Raw genomic sequence first — 18,812 nt, 5'->3', positions numbered from 1 at the left:
TTCTCCTGGCTATTTGAAATGCTGTCCATGCTACATTCTTGTCTAGAATCACTGCACATTCTCTGCAGCTCTCATCAGTACAAATCTGAGAGAGGTATCACCATCACTGCGAGAAAAGAAAATGAAATGCCACTGGCATGCCTTATATTTCACAACTGTGATTTAAGCACACCAGAGAAAAGAAATTCAGAATCAAGGGCACCGTGACCTTACTACTTGGGAATATTAGTGTAATGGACAATCTTACAGAGGGAAAAAAGAGATATACCATACTCTTATGATTGATCAAGGGAAGAAACAAATTGCTCTGAGAAAAAGCTAAAAGGCAATTGTTCTCTCTGCACTCCTGAATTTCACAACAATAAATATTAATTCCAGGGTTTTTGTTTTGCAGAACTGAAGTTGTCACGATATAGAACAATACAGCAGGAAAGGACATGATGCACTGTTACCCTTTACTATTTGAGATGAAGGAGATTCATATGCAGATTGCCCAGGATCTCAAGATCTGTAAGATTCATTTATCTCTTCCATTAATCCATATAATGCCGTCTTGACCTCAAGATTCGCAGTCACTGTGTAAACATTATTTAACAAATTAATTAACTTGTTTTTCAGCAATTGAGCACTGATTCCTCATACACTTTCTTCCAATACATTCAGTTAGTTAAGACTTCACTCTTGTGGTCTACCTTTGGTTTACATCCAAACAACTACTTGTGGCTGAGGTGGCTACATTGACCCCATTGTAGAGGGGCTGTTATTGTTGTTTTTCTGTGCTTTCAAGTCATTTCTGACTTATGGTGGCCCTAAGGCAACCCTATCATGAGGTTTTCGTGGCAAGATTTGTTCAGAGGAGGTTTGCCATTGTCTTCCTCTGAGGCTGAGAGCATATGACTTGACCAAGATTATCCAATGGGTTTCATTGTCAAGTGGGGAATGGAACCCTGGTCTCCAGAGTCTCAATCCAACACTATAACCACTGTCACACTGGCTGTAAAGGGGTACTATCACCTTAATTTAAATGTAAGTTCAAAATACTATGCTTACTAGAGAAGACTGGGGTAATTTTATCATCTTTTTGTCATCCCCCTCAGTTGTGGAGAGGCCTTTTTATCACAAGTATTCCTAGCTTTATTTCCAGATTTTTTTTAAGAAAATCCTCTTGGGTGTAAAACAAACCAGAGGGGGGCAAAAACATGGTAAAATGGCTGCCTGTGCTCCTTCTGGGGTATGATTAGCATTTTTAGTTTTAAAAATGTGGCCTCAGAATGTGCATTGGGGGTCTCCAACTGTCCTGATTTGGCAGGGAAAATCCTCATTAATCTTTTGTCCTCCCATTTTTTCAGCTGCTTTTAAAATGTCCCAGTTACCTCTCATCCTCCCATTTTCCTCTTTTGTTTTTAGCTCACTTCAATTGCTGCAAGCTGAATTAAAAGTGCAAAAGTAGCTTGCACTCAACTAAGGTACAAAAACAAAGTGCTGCAGCCTGTTATTGCCAACCTCATCACACTCTGATGTTGCTTGGACACATACTTCATTGTTGTCATTTGTGGAATGTTGGAAAATATATGCTTGAAGCACACAGGCCACAGTTTCCCTATGCCTGGCTAATAATGAAGTCAAGGGAATAGAAAATTCCAATGTCATGTCACTTGTGCAAAATAAGAAAGAGAAACTCTGTGTTGTTACTAGACAACTTCTAATAGTGTAAATGCTTAAAACTGTTTGAATTACACAGAAGTCACATTAATAATTTTCCGCATAGGATAGAAGTTTTGTAACTAAGGCAAGACTGAACTGAGAGTCAGGTATGCTTATATTACAATGAAAGAAATCCCAATACCCTGGTCTTTTTTCTCCAAATAGCTTATTAGCTTTGCTAATAACCAAGAGATTGATTATGGGCCAGTGTGAAAAGTACAGAACTCTACTAAATAAGAGTGGAATCAATGCACAATTCTTGTAAGTGACATCTTCTTGAAGATTGCATTGCCTGGATAGGAGAGCTGCTGTTATCTTGTGTTCAGTTCAGAATGACAAGAGGCCTTTTCATTGTAGTTTACTTCCTCAATTTGTTATTTTCTTCATTGGTTTCTTTAACTACATGCCCCTTTCTAGTCCACCATCAGCAACATGAGGCAGCTACTTTCCCACATCAGCAACATATGCATATATGTGTATATTTTCAGCTTACATTTTACACCAGGTTTGGGCAACAAGCAGCCCTCCTGAAGTTGCTTGATTTTAACTTCCTCCATTCATCATCATTGCGAGTACTGGCTAATACAGCATGAAGCATTCTACAATATCTGGAGGGCCGGATTTTGCCTGGTTCTGATTTATAACAACTGAGGGGTAGAACATCTTTTCACAAGGCATTCCCAAAACTCCATCATATATCTCAGCCCCGTACCATAACATGGGAAATATACTGTTTTACATGACATTAAAAAGTATCCCCTGTTTTCCCTCAACTACATTTCATATACTACGTAATGTTTAAAAAAGTATCTCCTTTTTGGTATTTTTGGCAGTCCTTGTGGCCCCCCAGAAGGTCTCCAAGCAGCCCCTAGATTTGCCATAGTCACCTACACAATAAACATAATCACCCTACTTTAAAAATACAGTCCTGTCACAATTTAGAGCAGACCCTAACTGTCCGATAGTATCTTGGGAAAATTACTATTTTGGACTACAACTCCCAGGATCCCTATGCAAGTTGTAGTGTAGGAAAGTACTTTTCAAAAGCTTCCTTTTCGTGTGATTCTATATCTGTAAAATTTGCTGTTCCAGTAAAACATTCCCATGATCAAAAAGTACTGACTGCTTACACAGGACTTAAGTGTGGCTACACCAGAGCCAGTGGTTAGGGAATTGTCTCTGAAGACAGTTTAGATTTAGAGATCTTTGTCCTCCCATCTCATATTGAAATTCTCCCAAAGGTGTTCATTTTCATCTCAAACTTTCTCTGTGTGTTTTGCCAAGGTAAATGGTGTATTAGTTTCAAGACTTACATTAGATGTAAGTTACACTATAGGTCTATACTACTGTCACCATTTATAATTAAGTACAGCCACCTAGTGGTAACAACCATTTTCCTTCCTTCCCTTCCCCTGTGTCCACTGCTCTTTAACCTACACAGCTCAATGGTCCCTCTACTCATTCAGTGCTGGCTTCTTGAAATACTGCAGCCAAAACGAAAGGGGGAAGTCAAATATTTGCTCTTTGCCTAGAACACAGTGATATTATGAGCATTTTGGTGGCTTGTTTGTGACAGATATGTTAGTCAAGGATAGAATTCACATGGGAATAATTTGGAAAGGAAAGTCCCGTAGTCTGTCCACAGACCCATTCAAGAAGAAATGGAAAAGGAACATTTTTCTTTAAAAGTGATTTGTTATGATTCTTTCTTTCCTCTTTTAAAATGCACACCATAATAAATATAGTGGTGCTTATTAATTAGAGTCACACTATTGACTCTTAATGCTCTCTGGTGTTGTGAACTACAACTCCCATTATGTATCATTGATCACACCAGGTTGAGCTGATAGATGCTGTGGACCAAAAACATCTGGAGGATTAAAGTTTTCCACCAGTTTTAAAGCAAAGGAATGGTGGACTCTTTCACATTGCATTGTTACAGCACTAAAATTGTATTCTATTTTAAGTGTCATGGCTGCATCCTATGGAATCCTGGGATCTGTAGTTTGCTGAGGCACTGTAGCTCTATAGCAAAAAATTTAACTGTCCCTCCCTAAACTGCAAATCCCAGGATTCCATGGGATGGAACTATGGTAGTTGAACTAGCCTCATAGCACTATGACTGTGTAGTGTGAAAGGGCCCTGTATGTTTAGCCTGCATAATCTATTCATAGGTGTATTTAATCTGTTTATGATAACTGTGCACACAAATTCATTGAAGTATGCAGAAATACAAGTCATCCTAAGGGGGGGGGGATCTGACAAGATATTGAATTTACATTGGATAATTCACAAGGTGAAGTTCTACGTTAGTCTCACCAAAGTAATAGAACCTTTTCTCTTCAAAGTAATAAAACCTTTTCTCTTTGTGTTGGAATGGAAGTTGGCTAGCAAATGCCTTCCAGGGGTAGGCAAGCAGGCCAAGTGTTTGGGACTACAAGTCCCATCACCCATGACCATTGTGATGATTGGGGCACATAGAGAGTATAGTCCAAAACATCTGGAGGGGAGGCTGAAGATTGCCTGGCTCTGTTCTATTCAGAAAACAAGAATGATGTTCTTCAGTCTAAAATAGCAAGCTAACTCTTGGTGTCAATTGAGGGGGGGAAGGAGAAAGAGAGGGCATTGTTCAGTTTCAGATCTACTGAATGTGACAGTCCCTTTCAGAATTATAAAGGGAAAATTACAAATACCTTGGATTGGCATTGCAGTCTTTCTCTTCCTTCACAGGAGGCAAATATTCACTTTCCGCTAAGAAAAGATTGGAGACAGTGAAACTATTAGCCTAAGGAATTTTTGAAACATGTGTTCAATTTGCATAGCAATGACTACACTGTAGACTTCTGTAGGACATGGACATCATTTTTTATTTATTTTTAATATTATGTCTGCAGCCATTAGCCCATTTTAAAATCCTCATGAATATGTCGGAAGCCATAGTAACCTTTGCTTTATCTATTTCAATGCATTCTATATATATAGATATATGAACAGCGCTCATCTCTAACACTTTCCCTTTGTCAGAAGCTAAAAATAAAGTGGGTAATAATAAAGTATCCATCATACAATCATTTATTGTCACATCTGCTCTTCTTCTGGATTACTCCAGCTGGTGAGTTTGGGTGTTGTTATGCTTTTAGTGCTGTTGCTGGGTAGCACCTATCATGTGTTGTCAAACTAGTATGGCTTGCCCAGCTTTGAAGACCACTGGCAAGGTCTTTAGCAGACATCACATACTGGGAAATTAGGTCTACTCTCATTCACCAAGTCTACGAAAGCCTATGCTACAACTTCTTTTAAAGGAAAGTATACAAATATTTTAATAAATAAATGTTACAGAGGGAACGATGCAGACACATAGCTGTATCTGATATTTTTTACAACTGGTTACATTTTCCTCTCGTACAATTAATCTTTTTTGTGTACACTGCCAAGCAGGCCACAGATATGCATGTTTTTCCTGGATCTGCAAATCCCACAATTCCTTGCCATTGGCTATGCTGGCTAACACTGATGGGAGTCCCATAGCACCTAAGGGGCCACACGTTTCTTACTCCTGTACTGTACATCAACTTTACAGTAAATTCATGACTTAGAACTTTGGGTGATTTCAACCCCTTTCTGACTTCTGTATCTTCTTTCCCCCAAATACTCAACATTTTGTGACCCTCTTGGCCCAAGGAAAACACATCCCTCATGCCAAAGAGTTTGCTCTAACACAACTGAAGCAAACAAGCATTGCTCATTACAATGAGGAGCCAAGAGGCACAGCTATAAGAATAATTGGATGTGCTCAGTTCTTTTCCAGATTGGACAATAATCACAACTAGCCATCTGCTTAAGAAGGAAACAATGATGTTTATTCCAGGTAACAGAGGGTAGAAGCCAACCGAAAATGACAGCAGGAAGGGAATGATGTGGTCATAGCAACACGACTGCAAGATGATCCTGGAGGCAGCATTGAATAAAAAGTGCTAGGAGACGTGAGTCAACAGTGATATATTACAAAGCAAAACCAACCTCCACATCCTCTTAATATTAAAATACAAATGGGCCTTGAGTGTGCACTTGGAACAATTAAAATACGGTATTGCAAACATTTACTTTTCTAAATAAAAACTTGATCCTAGAAACAGACACCATCATTATTTCAAAATAAGGATTTCCACCCTATATAAAGATCAATGCTTTTCCTGGTATATGCTTCTACTACTGTTTTAGTATTTCAGAATATTAATAAATATATGTTTTAATATTTAGCCAAGACAAAGGATAGGGGACAGACATAGATTCATTAGAAAATAAAAAGTTCTGAAAATAGGCTGGGATAAATACAAACCATTTCGCTTTAAACTGTTCATCCATTTATCAAGCTCTTCCATCTCTATTTCCATTACAGAGGGTGTGTCTTCTTCAAAGATAGGACTGAATAAGAAAACAAAAACATATTTTGAACCGTGCTGTTTTGAATTGCTTTCATCCAGACAGAGATTTGCATTGCCATTTTTATATCAGACATGTGTTAACCTATCTTCACCTGTCAGTGAGTCTATTTTAGAGACGCACACATGTGTGTCATTGAATGAATGGACATTGTTTCTTAACCTAACAATAAAGCAGACAAACTTTATTCCTTGGTTTATCCATGGAATGCAAGCTGCTGCTAGTATCCAAAGTGGCATCCTATATGAGTCATGGACATAGCTGCCCACTCAGCCTCTAAACACAGGGAAAAGCCCATTCTGTAGATTCTCAGTGGTACAAAAGACTGTCATTTCTTAAGCTCTGGCACCACGTTGTCACAGAGCTCAGGGGAGCTTTAAAAAGAAAAGAAAATTACAGCCCCCACAATTCCTCAGCCAGCACAAATAATTGTAGGCCAGGTTCTGAGAGACATGTGTTTAAAAAGTAACTTTTCCAAGCTCTTCTTTGTTACTTGTTAACAAGAGATGCTCCCCAAACTCCAATGTCTCCATTCCTGAAAAGGTGAAGTTTATTACCAGTTATCAACCTTCGCAGATAGGCAACTCAAATCTCCTCCACCCTTTCTGGCTCTGTTGTCTTTCCTCCCCACAGGGATGTAGCCATGATTTTGGGAAGGGGCGGTCCAGACTAAGTGCCCCCATTACATATAATAGGGCTTGGGAGCGGCAGCATGGCGGCACACACGATTCATTTTATCTAACGGAAGAGGGGATCTGGACCTCAAGGACCCCCCCTTGGCTACGTCCTGCTCCCCACACAACTATCCTCTCCATACACCCAAGAGGGTAACAAAATATGTGACATGGTGCAGGGGGGAGAAGTGGGGAACTCCTCATCCCACTGCCACAATCTCTTCCCTTCCATTTTTGATGGCAACTCCACTTTTACTTCCAGGTTAAACAATTATCCAGGAAACTGACTGATTTGACCAAAAGATATACTTTAAATTATGCCTTTTATAAACCATTAGTGACTTTAAAATAATCATGGAATTGCAACAAGAAGGCAGGAATGAAGGACTGTAAAGTTGTTTTAGTACTTCTTTGAGAAGTATGAATGGAGCTGGGCTAGAAGGAGTTATTCAGTATCATCTTCACAGACAGTGAAATAAATTGGTGGCATTATGAATCTAGTATATGTGGAAATTGCTACTATAGTACATCCATTCCCCCCTCCCACACACACACTACGATGGGGTAATTTGTAGTTCTGTCATCCTGAAGTCTATGTAGCACTCATCCATAATAATAGCTCAACAGACAAACAAACGTATCATATACTCAAGAACAAGGCGTAATCTCTGTAAATCTCTTACCTTTTGCAGTTTTCACTTCCTAGTTCATCTGAAATAAAATGAAATGTACTGAAGGACAACATAAAGCATAAAGGACACAGCTACATAACTTATCTAGCATTACTGGTAACTAGTAAGGGGAGGGGGGAGACTTCCAAAAGCCTCAGTACACGTATTCTTCCAAGGTATCCTGTCTTTAGCCCGGAAATAACAAGCCCCAAAGCATCATATATGCCACTCTCCCTCACTGAGTTTGAAAACCACTTTTCCATTTGAAGTAATGTATTACTTGTGCCCATGGCTTGACTCCTGTGTCTCGCTACTCTGTAATAGTTATTTTTTGTATAACTCTGCACCATATCCAACTAAGAAATAATGGGCCAGATTAAATAAACCAGCACTGAGGGCCAGCTCTGTCATTAGACAGAATGATATCATTGCTTTAAACAGCAAATACCTGTAGAGGAATTGTTGCTGTGTGCCTTCAAGTCAATTCCAATTTATGACAACCTTAAGGCAAACCTATCACAGGTATTTCTTGACAAAATTTGTTCAGAGGGGGTTTGCTTTTGCCTTCCTCTGAAGTTGAGAGAGTGTGGCTTGCCCATGGTCACTCAGTGGGTTTCTGTGGCCAAGCAGGGATTTGAACCCTGACCTCCGGAGTCATAGTCCTGCATTCAAACCACTACACCACACTGGCTCTCTGTTGCCTGACTGAAAACTAGAAATGGCTCCTGAAATGGATGTGTAGAAGAGGGAATTTCAGCAGGGTTTGCTTGTTATATACTCAAAAATCATCTTCAGTTTTTGGTCTGGCAACCCCAGATACTACAGAGAGGGAGTGGAAGGAGGCTCCAGCTATTTTCCTGAATTTCCTGGCTCTTTTCCTCTGTACCCTGCACAACCAGTCCTCGTCCCCTAACCTAGCCTGCTACCTTGAGTGTGGTATAATAGATTATTCCACCTGCAGCGCTGAAGTAGGATTTTATGATCAGCTCTGCTGGCTTCTGTGTCCAGTGTCCGCTGTCTAAGGCAGCAAGATTTCTAGGCTCTTCCCTGCCAGATTTATTTCACAGGTCTTTTTCCCCCGTCTCTCCTCTAACACAAGCACATGTGTTGCATTGCAGGGGAATATTTTTATTGGGAATAGGAGGTAAATGCAAACCTCCTCTGCTCCCACCCATCCTTCCCTTTGACTCTGTGCTTTGCAAGTTACTTGAACTCAGTAGTAGGAGTTATTTGTGGTGCAGAGAGGAGGGCTGGATGGGTGTAAGTGAGCCACACACAAGCTTCTCATTTCCTGCAATGTTTTCAGCTTTCTGCTGTTGTGCACACTGATATATTCACATGGTGGCAGCCAGAATCAGCCCTACCATTACACACTTGGAGTAGCAGATTCTGGGGGAAGGGGTAGAGCAATGGTAGAGTTTTAGAACTCTGTATGGCATGCAGCCTACCCTGAACTCTAGCTTGTGCTTTAGATACAGTGGAGAATTTTGTTCGGGGGCCACTATTCCACAACCTGTTAGCTTCTGGGTATGGAATGGGAAGGGAAACAATTTTGCCGCAGACTGCAGAATCTATTGAGCAAGAAAACAAGGCTGTAGTCAGTCTTATATGATTTCTCTGCATACAGATGCTGCATCTGTTCTTAAAGGAAAATTGGACAGGTATGACACCCCTCATCCTTATGTATGATGATAATGCATAAAGCAATAAAAAATTGACTTATGAACTGGAAGCCTGCAAGACTGTGGAGAGAAATAAAAAAGATTTTTAAGTCCAAGCAGATATTAGTAGCTGAGGTGAGTTTAAGGCATTGACTGCATTGCCTTAAATGCATTAATATTCAGCACATAGTCTAGCAGAGAAAATGAGACTGGAAGCAATGAATTCCTTGAGGCTAGCAGGTTCAAACAGTGAGAGCAACATAATGAGAAGTCAACAACTGCCATAAAAATTGTTTACTTCAACACTGCCTAATATAGTATATGAGCATCTGTTTTATGAACACAGAAGCTGTCAGAGATTACAGATAAGGGGCCTATTTTTAAAAAATACACAAACACCTCAAACCTGGAGGGGATTGAGAAAAGCATTTGAAATCACAGATCAACAAAGGAAAATAAACTGGATATAGAATAATTGCTAAGAATGGCATAGATGGAAAAAAACACCAGACAGGATAGAGACAGAAAAACACATCCATTGGAGTCTGGTAGGTGGTATTAGAAAAGAAACTACCTCTGGAGCAACAGAAGAGAGGTATGTATTTTATACCTAACAGGGTATCAGAGAACAGAAGGAGTCTGTTGGGGTTTTTTGTTGTTGTTGTTGTTGTTGCTGTTGTTGTTTTACAATAAAGGATTTGATACATCTTTTCCCAGCTGAAACACCTGTGGCTTGAAAGGTATTTCATTAGACCTGCTAATTTGTTCATTTAACATTATATCAGCACATGAGGAGGGCGCACCCTAGCTGAGCATCCCTCTGTCCTCAGTTTTGTTGTCTTCCTACACATAGAGTGCAGTAAGACAGAAGCGGAGTTCCTCTACTTTCTGTGGTGCTTTCTACATGAGCCAAAACCTTGATTTTTTTTGAGGATTCCAATTCATGTGGAAAAGCATCTCTTACTCTTCAGAACTTGTCACCCTTGTCATGTGAACTGAGTGCTCAAAATGACAGAGAGAGAAACTTCTTGCCTCACATGTTGATTGTTGCTGTTGTTGAGTGCCTTCTAGTCATTTCTGACTTATGGAGACCCTAAGGTGAACCTTATAAGTTCATAGGGTTCATAGGGTTTTCTTGGCGAGTTTCTTCAGAGAGGCTTTGCCATTGCCATGCTCTGAGGCTAGGAGAGTGTGACTTGCCCAAGGTCACCTAGTGGGTTTAAATGGTGGAGCAGGAATTTGAACCCTGATTGCCAGAGCCATAGTCAAACCACTACATGGCTTTCTTGTTGTTACAATACTTGAAAAGAACAAACAGAGTTATAACCAACACCTGAAACTCTGCTAAAATTTCCACCAAAATTTAATAGCAATTTATTCCTTTGTGGCTTGGATATAATTAGTTATTTGTGATTAAGGTTGACTGAGGTATTACAATCCTTCAGGTGATCTCTCCTGGGCTGCACAACCACCTGATTGAGGAGTGTGATTTCTTAGAGTGACAGCCCCTCATCTGGAGGCAAATGTTTCTTTAGTTTGCAGTCTATTAATGTCTAGGGGCTTGTCTACACCAGTCTATTCCATACTCACCTTGAAGCTGGTGCTGGCATTCCTAATGACATATGACTATGTCCAGCAAGGAACTGTGGGGTGTTGTCCTTAACTTGACTTTGCTCCTAACTAAGCAAAGTCAGGGAAAATTCCAGTGTTTCTCAGAAACCTCAGAGTGACCTTAGGTTCTTTTGATTTGTAGACAGCTGGATCTGCTCTGATTTGGCCCAGTCCACTTGTCCACATGCCAAGAGATGCACCATCCCCCTTCCCTGTGCTGAGCAGTGCAGGGAAAGAGGGCGGCCTGTTTTTGGAGCCACCACCATCACTTCTTCGCATGTAAAGTTCCATGTAAAGCTTGTCCAGCATACTTCTGCTTCTGCTGAGGATAGAAATAGGTACCCAGCCTCCTTGTTGATCATATGTCTGGGCATTCATTTCTGCCCTCAACAGAAGTGGTGGCATGCCAGGCAGACTTTACACAGAGCTCCTGCTCATAAGGAAATGGCAGCAGCTGCTCCAAAAAACAGGGGATGGCCCAGTTGGACCGATGAAGTGTTAATTTAGCTGGCCTGTGTACATCTGGCATCATATCAGATTTGGGCTAGTGCATCTGGTTGCTGTTGTGGTCAATCTAGGACCAACCTGGGTATAATGCTCAGCACTGGGCTTTAATTAAGCAGCCAGTATGGATGCACCCTCACATGCTACTATGCTCTTTCTACAGGGATTGCAAAGCCAGTTCCATTTGTAGTTTTTTTAGTGTCTAACATATCAGGAATGCAGAAGCAATTGTTAAGCACAGCCTTGGGATGGGAAACAGCTTGGAAACACTACTTTGTGCAGTACAACACTCAGAATTCCCAGTGGCCACACTGGTTAGGAGATCTGGAAACCTGCAATCCAAAGAAATAATATTCCCCAGCATTGGAGCTATGTGTTTACAACTGAAATAGTACCATTAGTCATATAAAGAGAAGTCCTTGTAGGACCATGACGTCTAGGACCTAAATTAGCCAGCTGAGCCACTGAGTCTTCAGTACAGCAGATGCCACAACCTTCCCTACACTCTATTCTTTAAAGCCCTGTTAAAAGCAGGTGATGTCTTCTCAAGACCATAATCAGGATCAGCACAGGAAAAAAACAAATGCCCAAGATATGAGGATACAATGGGTCCTTGGTATCTGCTGGGGTTCGGTTCCAGGATTCCCCATGGATATCAAAAGTCCTATTGCTCAAGTCCTATTGTATACAATAGCACAGTAAAATGGTGTCCCTTATATAAAATGGCAAAATCAAGGTTTGTTTGGGAATTCTTTTTTTAAAATTGTTTTCATTCAGTGGGTGGTTGAATCCGTAGATAAAAAAAATCATGAATATGGAGGTACAATTGTATTACGCATTTTCTAAAAACACTACTATAAGTATACATTCGTTTCATATGGTTTATTTATAGCTATATACATATGCTGTACTTTATTAGGTTTTTGTTGTTGTGTGCCTCCATGTTATTTTTGACTTATGGTAATCCTAGGCAAACCTATTTTATTATGTATTATGTGTTTTTCTGAAGAACTTACTTTCATTAAAATGCCTTGTTGGCTTGCAATATATTTACAGAACTCTGAGCAAGACAAATAAATAAAATTGTACTTTACTAGCAACAAACCCATGACTGAATCTTCATTTCAATTATTCCATTCATTTGTCCACTGTGCTGAAATTAAGGAAAAACTCCTTTCAACATTTGCATTGTGTCCTCAAGCAGCCCATTGCCTAATACATTGGCTGTTCTTTACCCTTATCCTCTGAAAAACAAACACACCCTGAACTCTGAGTGCAAGTCTTGTTTGCTGTTGCTCCTAGGAAAAAAGAACTTTAGAAGAATCCATGCTATCCTCTTATTTGTAGTGAGAACAGGCTACCAAGTAGATACATTTCTCAAAGAGAAACAGCACACATGGTGCTATTTAATGGGTGTCTGTGTCCTGCTTAAAATGGAGGACATTTTGGCATTCTTCCTGGATAGAAGTTTGAAATATAGAACATGTCATGGGAAAAGAGGATATCTGGTCAGCCTGCAAAAGGCCAAAGTCCCATAAGCCATCACACTTTATTTAATGGTTGTACTTGTGCATGTTTCCATTTACCAGTGACCAGTGAAAATCCTTTCCCTTGTATACTGATCCTCAACATTTTACAGTATACTTTCTGAAGGCTGAGGTTAGAGCTGGGATGGGGGATGGGATGGAATGAGGGCAATGTCTATCCAAATATGATTTCTACCTCCATGTGAAATTCTCCTTTAGTAATCAAATTCTAGCACCTTAGTAACTTAAAACTTCAGTTGAGCATTTAGAAACAGAGGGTATGCAGCTATAGAAAAGGAGAAGGCAAAGCCAACCAGAGGATGCAAACAAAGGAAATACGAGATCTAGATGTGAATGATTGTCCATGCCTCACTGTCTGTTATGCTAGTAATTTGGAGACTGAAAGAAAACTTTATTGGTTCCAAAATTCTTATTTAGGGGACCAATGCCTTCATCCACCACTCCATAGCTACACTCCTGCTAAATGCTCTGCATGTATTTCCTTTCTGTTACATCATATGGCATGTGGTTTCCTGGATTGCTTTATTCTTTGAGTAAATTACAGATGCCACAGTCACAAGATTCTTCTATAATGTGATTTGACATTAGCAAGTGGAAACAGCAAATTCCCACAGCTGCCCCTGCTGGAGTTTTGTTTGAAAATGTTAGTGATATTGTTAATTCTTGAAAAAGTTGTTCATTCTCTTTCTTCCTTATCTGAACAAGATCTGCATACATCTACTTAGGGGGTAGACCAAAGGTGGGAAAAGGAAATTCACACCATCAGATATTGTCTGATTTCATTACCATCACCTTTGATAATTGGGGATGCTGGGTTGGGATCCACCAACAAACAAGTCCAACTAAATCTGAAAAGCTTCAGGTGCCTTCACTCCTGAAGTACTTCTACCATCTGTCAACTTTATCTGTAGCTAAATAGCATTAAGATAAATCCTGGGGGGGGAGGGGGGAATAATCACACTATAGCCATCCTACCTAGAAGAGAGAAGAAGCAGTCAGATTACATAAAGTAGGATTTCTTATAATATTGCTATTGTGTTTAGCCAAACAATGGAAGAATTATGAAATGTGCTTGGTTTCAACCAAACTGGTCAGCATATAATCTACAAGGCACTACTATGATTCATGAAAGAATACTGAGCTCAGTCAGAGACTTGGAGCACCAATAGTCATCCCTTGCTAGTAGTGGGTTTTGCTCCTTTCTCCTTCCTATTATGGTGTGTAAAAGTTTGGAAAAAAATACTATTTTGGACTACAATTTTTTTTACTATTTAGACTACTTCTTGTTAATGGCCTGCAACTCATAGTGACTCCATGGATGAGACACCTCCAAGACCCCCTGTCCACCACTGTTATGCTTAGGTCCTAAAAATTCAGACCTGTGACCTCCCTGATTGAAACTATCCATCTAGCGTGCAGTCTTCCTCTTTTTCTACTTCCCTCCACCTTTCCTAGCATTAGTGTCACTTTAATGAGTCATGCTTTCTCATGATGTGGCCAAAGTATGATAGCTTCAATTTGATCATTTTGGCTTCCACAGAGATTTTGGGCTTGTTATGTTCAAGGACTCATTTGTTTGTCTTTTTGGTGGTCCATGGTATCCTCAACACTCTTCTCCAGCACCACATCTCACATGAATTTATTTTTCTTGGTATCTGCTTTCTTCACTGTCCAGCTCTTGCACCTGTACATGGTGATAGGGAATACAATGGCTTGGATGATCCTAACTTTAAAGTTCAGTTGTATGTCTTTGCATTTTAGGATTTAGTTCTTTCTGCCCTTTCTATTCCTAGCCTTCTGCTTCCTTGACTGCAGACTCTGTTCTGATCAATGTCTGATCCAAGATATGGGAAATCTTTAACTGTTTTGATTTCCTCATTATCTAGGTTAAATTATGTAAATCCTCCGTTCAGCAGTAAGCCTACCTTTGCATTTTCTTCTTTAACTTTCCTTAGTAATTTCTAAGCCTTCGTTGTTCTCTGCTAGTAAGAGAGTCAGCCCTCTATATCCACAGATTTTTTAATCCATGATTTCAACTATCCATGGCTTGAAAATACATGCACACGCACACACGCACACACACGCACACACATATAATGTCCAACAAGAAAACCCTGATGTCACCATTTTATACAAGGGACACCATTTTACTATGCCATTGCATTTAATGGGACTTGAGTATCCACAGATTTTGGTATCCATGGGAGTGGGGGTGCCCTAGAACCAAACCCCAGTGAATACCAAGGGCATAGTTGTCTGCATATCTTAGACTGTTGATGTTCCTTCCTCCTATCTTTACTCCTCCTCCTACCAAGTCTAATCCTGCTCTTTGGATGATATTTTCTGCATACAAGTTGAACAGATAGGATGATAAAATGCAGCCTTGTCTGAACCCTTTGCCAATTGTGAACCATTCTTTTTCTCCATATTATGTTCTTACAGTAGTCTTTTGGCTTAGTTACAGCTTTTTCATCAGGACTATCAGCTTTCTCATCAAGACTATCAGATGTAGTGCATACCCATGTCTTTAAGAGCGATCTATAGCTTTTTGTGATTTATGCACTACAGATTCCAAGATACCCTAGCCAGCATGGCTGCTGATTATGCTGGATAGACGATTCTGGAAGTTGTGGGGGGGGGATACTTTTCCAAATTTTGGGTGGATAGAAGACTTTTTCTCCTTCATTACAGGATTGTATCCAAAGAAAATATTTCTGGATTTTCAACATATACCTGCAAGATTAATCTTTGTGAATTTGCCAAACATTTAAAAACCTATTTCTTGCTTATTTACAAAATTTTCTTCATTTCTCAGTTCTGAATTTTCTTCAGATATTTCTTCTGCTAATCCAAGACTTGCCTACTTCAAATTCAGATGTCTGGTGGGGGAGCAATTGAAAGAGGTGTTTTTATTTCTTATTTTTGCTTGTTGAGATTCAAATAGGAACCCAAACACAGGATTTCTGCCCAAGTTTTAAGGTCAGCAGACACCAACAAGACTATCAGAATGAGTAAGGAGGACAAGTTGCTACAGGTTTTGTCTTTTTAAAAAATCCCTATATGACATCTGGTGGTGGCATCTAGAAAGTACAAACACTATGTCAGTTGTAAGAGAACAGAGCAAAAGAGGAAATTTGGCTCATTGAGATCTATAAACTTGAGATTTTAAGCTGTCTGAGACTTTTTTCTACTAGTAAGATTTATGTTCATACAGTCTGTTTTATTCTAGGAATCAATAAAGTTAATACTATCCATGGCACAGACATGTACTGTCTCTAGATGTATGCTGAAAGAAAATATGTTTCAATAACAACAGTACAAGAATCTGTGAGGAAGGATACTATTTTAAGAACAGATAATCTATCTGTTCATTGGGGGAAAAAGAGATAGTTCAAAGACATAAGTCTCATGGAAATGTCTCCTTAGAACATGTGAGGCTGTCATGGCCCAGCAGTCCAACAATAGCATGAATGCAGAATCAGAGGGTGCCAGCAGAAAAGACCACTGGCTCCAATAACTTTGGAGATCTTGAGACACTTAAGTCCCATCAGAGTTGGGACTCACCCTCTAGAGTTAAACAAATCAGGCAGTGAAGAGGAGGCAGTTTGCCAGGAATCTGCAGTGAGGCTTTATCTGACTCCAAGGAACTGGGGGTTGATGCAGAGGGGGCCCCTGCTCCTCAGTAGGGGGCTGCAGATGGTGGAATTCTATTGCCATCATTCATTGAGCAACAACAAGAGAAAGCAAGATTGTGCCACTCCCAGAGGTTATTGAGTTAGAGATGCTAACCTAATTAGGCACCTGGGGTCTGGAGGCACCTGCCTATAAATCTCCCAGTTACTCCCTGGCAGCATGTTGCTTTCAACCCTCCTTTTTTGGTGAGTAGCAGTACTTTCTGGTGTTAATGTTTTGTGACCTTCAACTGGCTATGATTTACTACCATGTTTCACCTCTTGCTGGATTTGTTTTTCTGGACTACTGATAAAGGAGTAAAGATAGGAGGAAGGAACAGCGACAATCTAACAGAACCTCTGAACCAGCTGATTCTCTCTTGCTTTTCCCTTCATCCTGCTGGATACTCTGTGACGGACCTAGTAAATTAGTTGCTTGTATTTTAACCATCTGGTTCTTGGAACACTTGCTGACTAGAGCATAGGACAGAGAGTCCCATGAAAGGCTTGAGACCTATGACGGCAGCTCAGTTTTGGCAGCCTCCAAAATTGCCCTCCAGGGAAGCACAGCTTTTTCCTAGAGTTCTATAATCTGAAGATCCAGTGTTCTGACAATGTGCTAGCCATGAATTTTTGGAGAGATGGAGAAGTGCAACATTTCAAAGGCCTGTCCCATTACAAGCTTCCCACTTTGTGAGATGGAGTGGAGCTGGACAGATATAGTCTGGAATAAGAGGAGCAAATGGGAGGCCTTAGCTAAGCATCAGACCTAACTGGAGCAAGTTGCTCACTTGAAGTTTTGCAACATTCTGTCCACCTCAACACTTTGTGTGTGGCTGCTACAGGCCAGGACATACTAGAGGCCTATGTTAGAGAGGGGGATTTGGATGGGCATGCAAACAACCCAACATTTCTCAATGCCTGACTGATATGGAGTATGGGCCTTGCAGGGATGCTAACATTTCTTCCCACATTTAGCTGAGCTGTGCTGCAGGTGAATAGTTACCCAGGCCTGAAGTTCTCCTATTGCTCAGTGAATACATGGAGGAGGAACAGGATTTTGCCAGCCCACCCCATTCCTAAGTTCTTTGTGTCCACAGGTCTTTCCTATAGCCTTCTTAAAATAAACAAGGTAAGAACTGACTTTATCTACACACACCAGTACGTTCCTCGGGTCTTCATAATTAGGAGCCCCAGTGCAACCATGGCTTCCAGTCAGATATATAAGCCCTACATGCAAGCAGCTGTGAGTTTATTGGGTACATTCCTTACACTTCAATTCCAGGAGAGTATTGGAGCAAGCTAGCATAATCTTGCTCCCTCTTCGCATGCTCATGGAAACCCTAAAATGATTGTACAAAAGTTGGCTCCTATTCAAATGCAACCTTTGCACAAAGTTTGGAAAAAATATTTTTGGGTACTGCAACTCACAGAATTCCTCAGCCAGCATTTTATAGTCTACAAAAGTAACTTTCTTAAATTGTGCCTTTGTAGCACAAGAGTCCATTTTCCCAAATATATTCTACAGGTCCATATCACAGTGGGCAAGGAGCACTAAACACTTACCTTGTTTCAATTGCTTTTGCTTGTGGCGTCTTACAATAAAGATGACCAGCAAAATCAATAGGACTAGCAGCAGTGCTGCAGGGACTCCAAATATTACAGCAGGATGTAGACTTTCTGGTTCCAAATCAGTTATTTGTGTAGTGGAAGTGCTTCCCATTTCAGAATTCTCAGTTTCTGTTAGCATGGTAGCAGCTTGCAGATCCTGGTCACTTGTCAAAAATACAGCAGATGTGGTGGTATCTGCTATTACCGTGATAGTAGATAATGTTGGATTATCCCCTGAAGCCTCCTCGCCTTCCACTGCATCTGCAGAGCCTGCCAAATTAGGGATGGAAAGAAACAGGGAGTACTTGTCACTTTTACCTGGATGATTGAAAGTGAACATTATTCTTCGCATGTGCAGTTTAGAAACTGATCTTTCCATCATTTCTCTTACAATGAGACACCAAATAGTATCTCTAATCTTTCAAAGAACTCTTAAGTGGCAACTGAATCAATGTCTTGATTTTCTCTGGCTACTCCCTTCTCCTGATTATATGACAACTCATGATTCCCCTTTGGGTTGATAATGGTTTCCAGAATGAGTCATTATGGCCAGTGAGCTGTAAAGTTGCATGAAAATGATCTGAAACAAGGGTGTTTCAGGAAACATCCAGTTTTCAAATAACTAAAAAACAATTAAGAGAATAGTAAAAAGCAATATGTACTGAGTTATTGAATGCAGTAGTGCAGTTATGTCTTGGAGATTAATTGGCAGACA

The 18,812-nt window shown here is 40.2% G+C and overlaps 1 protein-coding gene across 1 annotated transcript; it reads right to left on the bottom strand.

Annotated features, from left to right (window-relative positions):
• Positions 1-487: 487 nt before the first annotated feature.
• Positions 488-18,479, bottom strand: TMEM154 (transmembrane protein 154). Its single transcript, XM_089527235.1, has 5 exons — positions 18,053-18,479; positions 7,505-7,532; positions 6,044-6,129; positions 4,398-4,455; positions 488-575 (listed from the first exon to the last, which is right to left on the bottom strand). The coding sequence occupies exons 1-5, from the start codon at positions 18,477-18,479 to the stop codon at positions 560-562; spliced, it is 615 nt and encodes a 204-aa protein (XP_089383361.1). The 3' UTR covers positions 488-559.
• Between the last annotated feature and the right edge of the window lie 333 nt (positions 18,480-18,812).

Source organism: Sceloporus occidentalis, unplaced genomic scaffold (assembly GCF_023333645.1).
Source record: "Sceloporus occidentalis isolate IW3139 unplaced genomic scaffold, rSceOcc1.0.p SCAF_5, whole genome shotgun sequence".
NCBI classification, from domain to species: Eukaryota; Metazoa; Chordata; class Lepidosauria; order Squamata; family Phrynosomatidae; genus Sceloporus; species Sceloporus occidentalis.
Note: the sequence above shows the minus strand (reverse complement) of the source record. Positions and strands in the feature narration are given on the sequence as shown.